General features: G+C 35.6%; 1 protein-coding gene across 1 annotated transcript; it reads left to right on the top strand.

Annotated features, from left to right (window-relative positions):
• The first annotated feature begins 389 nt into the window (after positions 1-389).
• On the top strand, positions 390-1,587 carry LOC107631020 (transcription factor ICE1-like). The gene is made up of 3 exons (XM_088507809.1): positions 390-587; positions 834-1,060; positions 1,533-1,587. The coding sequence occupies exons 1-3, from the start codon at positions 390-392 to the stop codon at positions 1,585-1,587; spliced, it is 480 nt and encodes a 159-aa protein (XP_088363935.1).
• The last annotated feature ends 324 nt before the right edge of the window (positions 1,588-1,911 follow it).

The raw sequence follows: 1,911 nt of genomic DNA, 5'->3' as shown, positions 1-1,911 counted from the left end.
GATTGGAGTCTTGGCTACTATACCGTCATCCTATAAATTTTTTTTATCACAATAGATACGTGTGTGCTTTTTATTTGGTCTTATATGAGCTTAGTTATCGATAAAGCAAGTGTTTTATGTGACTATGACAAATTTTGGTAACTTATATAATTTGAAATGGGATATCTTGCACGGTATGAGGTGCTGGTTTGTAAACACTAAAAATCTTGCAAGTGTGCTGGTTTTTGCCTAACTCTAGTTGATCTTCTCAGGTATGTGTTAAATGTATGGTGGGGTGTTGATTTCTAATGATGCATGTGGGTATGCAATAAGTCATAAAGCGATTCTTGGACCAATTGCCAGTGTGGAATTATGATTCTGATGAGAATGTTGAGAGTGGTAGTAAGGCTATGGTGGTGGAAGAGAGTGGGAATCATAGCGGCAGAGGGAATGGGAATTTGAGCTTGAGTGGCGGTGTCAATGGTGGAGATCAGAAAGGGAAGAAGAAAGGGATGCCGGTGAAGAATCTCATGGCCGAGAGGTGGCACAGGAAGAAGCTTAATGATAGGTTGTACATGTTTAGGTCTATTGTGCCAAAGATTAGCAAGGTTTGTGATTTGTGAAGCTTTTTGATATTTGGACTATTGAGTGAGAACAGTAGTTATAATTGTTGATTTGTTTAAGTGTTATATCAATTGGCTGATATTGATGCTTTGGTGTCTTCTTGAATTACTGATCACATAGATGTTCATGACAAGTTCTACCTCAGATTATGGTGTTAATTAGTTAATGCATTTTTTTTATGTGTTAAGGATTTAGGGATTATACATTCTAATGTATTTCATTGTTCATAGATGGATAGGGCTTCGATACTTGGGGATGCAATCAACTGCTTGAGGGAGTTACTGCAGCAGATTAATGATCTTCACAATGAACTGGAGTCAACTCCACCTGGTTCTTCGCTGCAATCTTCCACCACCATCCTTCAAACTTTAACACCCACGCCGCAAACCCTTCCATGCCAGGGGAAGGAGGAACTGTATCCTGGTGTCTTGCCATGCCCCAACACCAACTTGCAAAGGTAAATCTTTCTCTATGAAGCCTTGTGAGGCAGGTAATTGTGTTCATAGGTAATTATGTATGATAAATTAACTTGATATACTTAAATATGTCCTCTGTTTTTTATTTTTCTTTCTTCCAATTTAACATGAAAGTTTGAATTTTTTTTAAGGTGTGGTGCTAGATAGTCTGTAGATCTAAGTTCATCAAATGAAGAAGCACTTGATGGAATACTTGGATTTGGAAAAGCTAATTCTTCATTGATTTCACAACTTACTTCTTCTGGAAAAGTAAAAAAGATGTTTGCTCATTGTTTAAATGGAGTAAATGGAGGTGGCATTTTTGCAATATATTTTTATCAGTTTACTTTTCTGAAATCATTTAGTATGTATCGATGGGGTGCTTCAGTAACTAGTCACGTCTCTTAGTGTACCAAATGACTTCTAGTATCTCTCCATTCAGTTTTGTAACTGCTATTTGTTTCGATGTTGCAGTGTTGATGATGGATTTCCACTTGTCACTTTCTATTTTGAAATGGACTCTCTTTGAAGGTTTATCCACATGATTATCTATTTGCTTCTATAAGTACACAACAAACTCATGCTTTATCTTTGTCATTTACTTTTCAAGTGTGGCATAAGCTTTCTGTTTGAGACTGCAGTTCCAGTATAACATTAATTTGAAAAAATTTACTAGCATAGATGATGAGGGAAAGAAATTAGATATGTTTATGAAATAAAAACAACTTATTAAAATGTAATGTAATAAGAGATATCTTAGTATTCTTTTAAAAATGAGCAACTATATCAATGACAACATGGACACTTGCAAAAAGTACGGCTTGCATCAATCTTCTTTTCTCATATTTTCCAA

The sequence above is a fragment of the Arachis ipaensis genome, chromosome B3 (assembly GCF_059453495.1).
Source record: "Arachis ipaensis isolate K30076 ecotype BB chromosome B3, ASM5945349v1, whole genome shotgun sequence".
In the NCBI taxonomy this organism is placed as follows: domain Eukaryota; kingdom Viridiplantae; phylum Streptophyta; class Magnoliopsida; order Fabales; family Fabaceae; genus Arachis; species Arachis ipaensis.
Note: the sequence above shows the minus strand (reverse complement) of the source record. Positions and strands in the feature narration are given on the sequence as shown.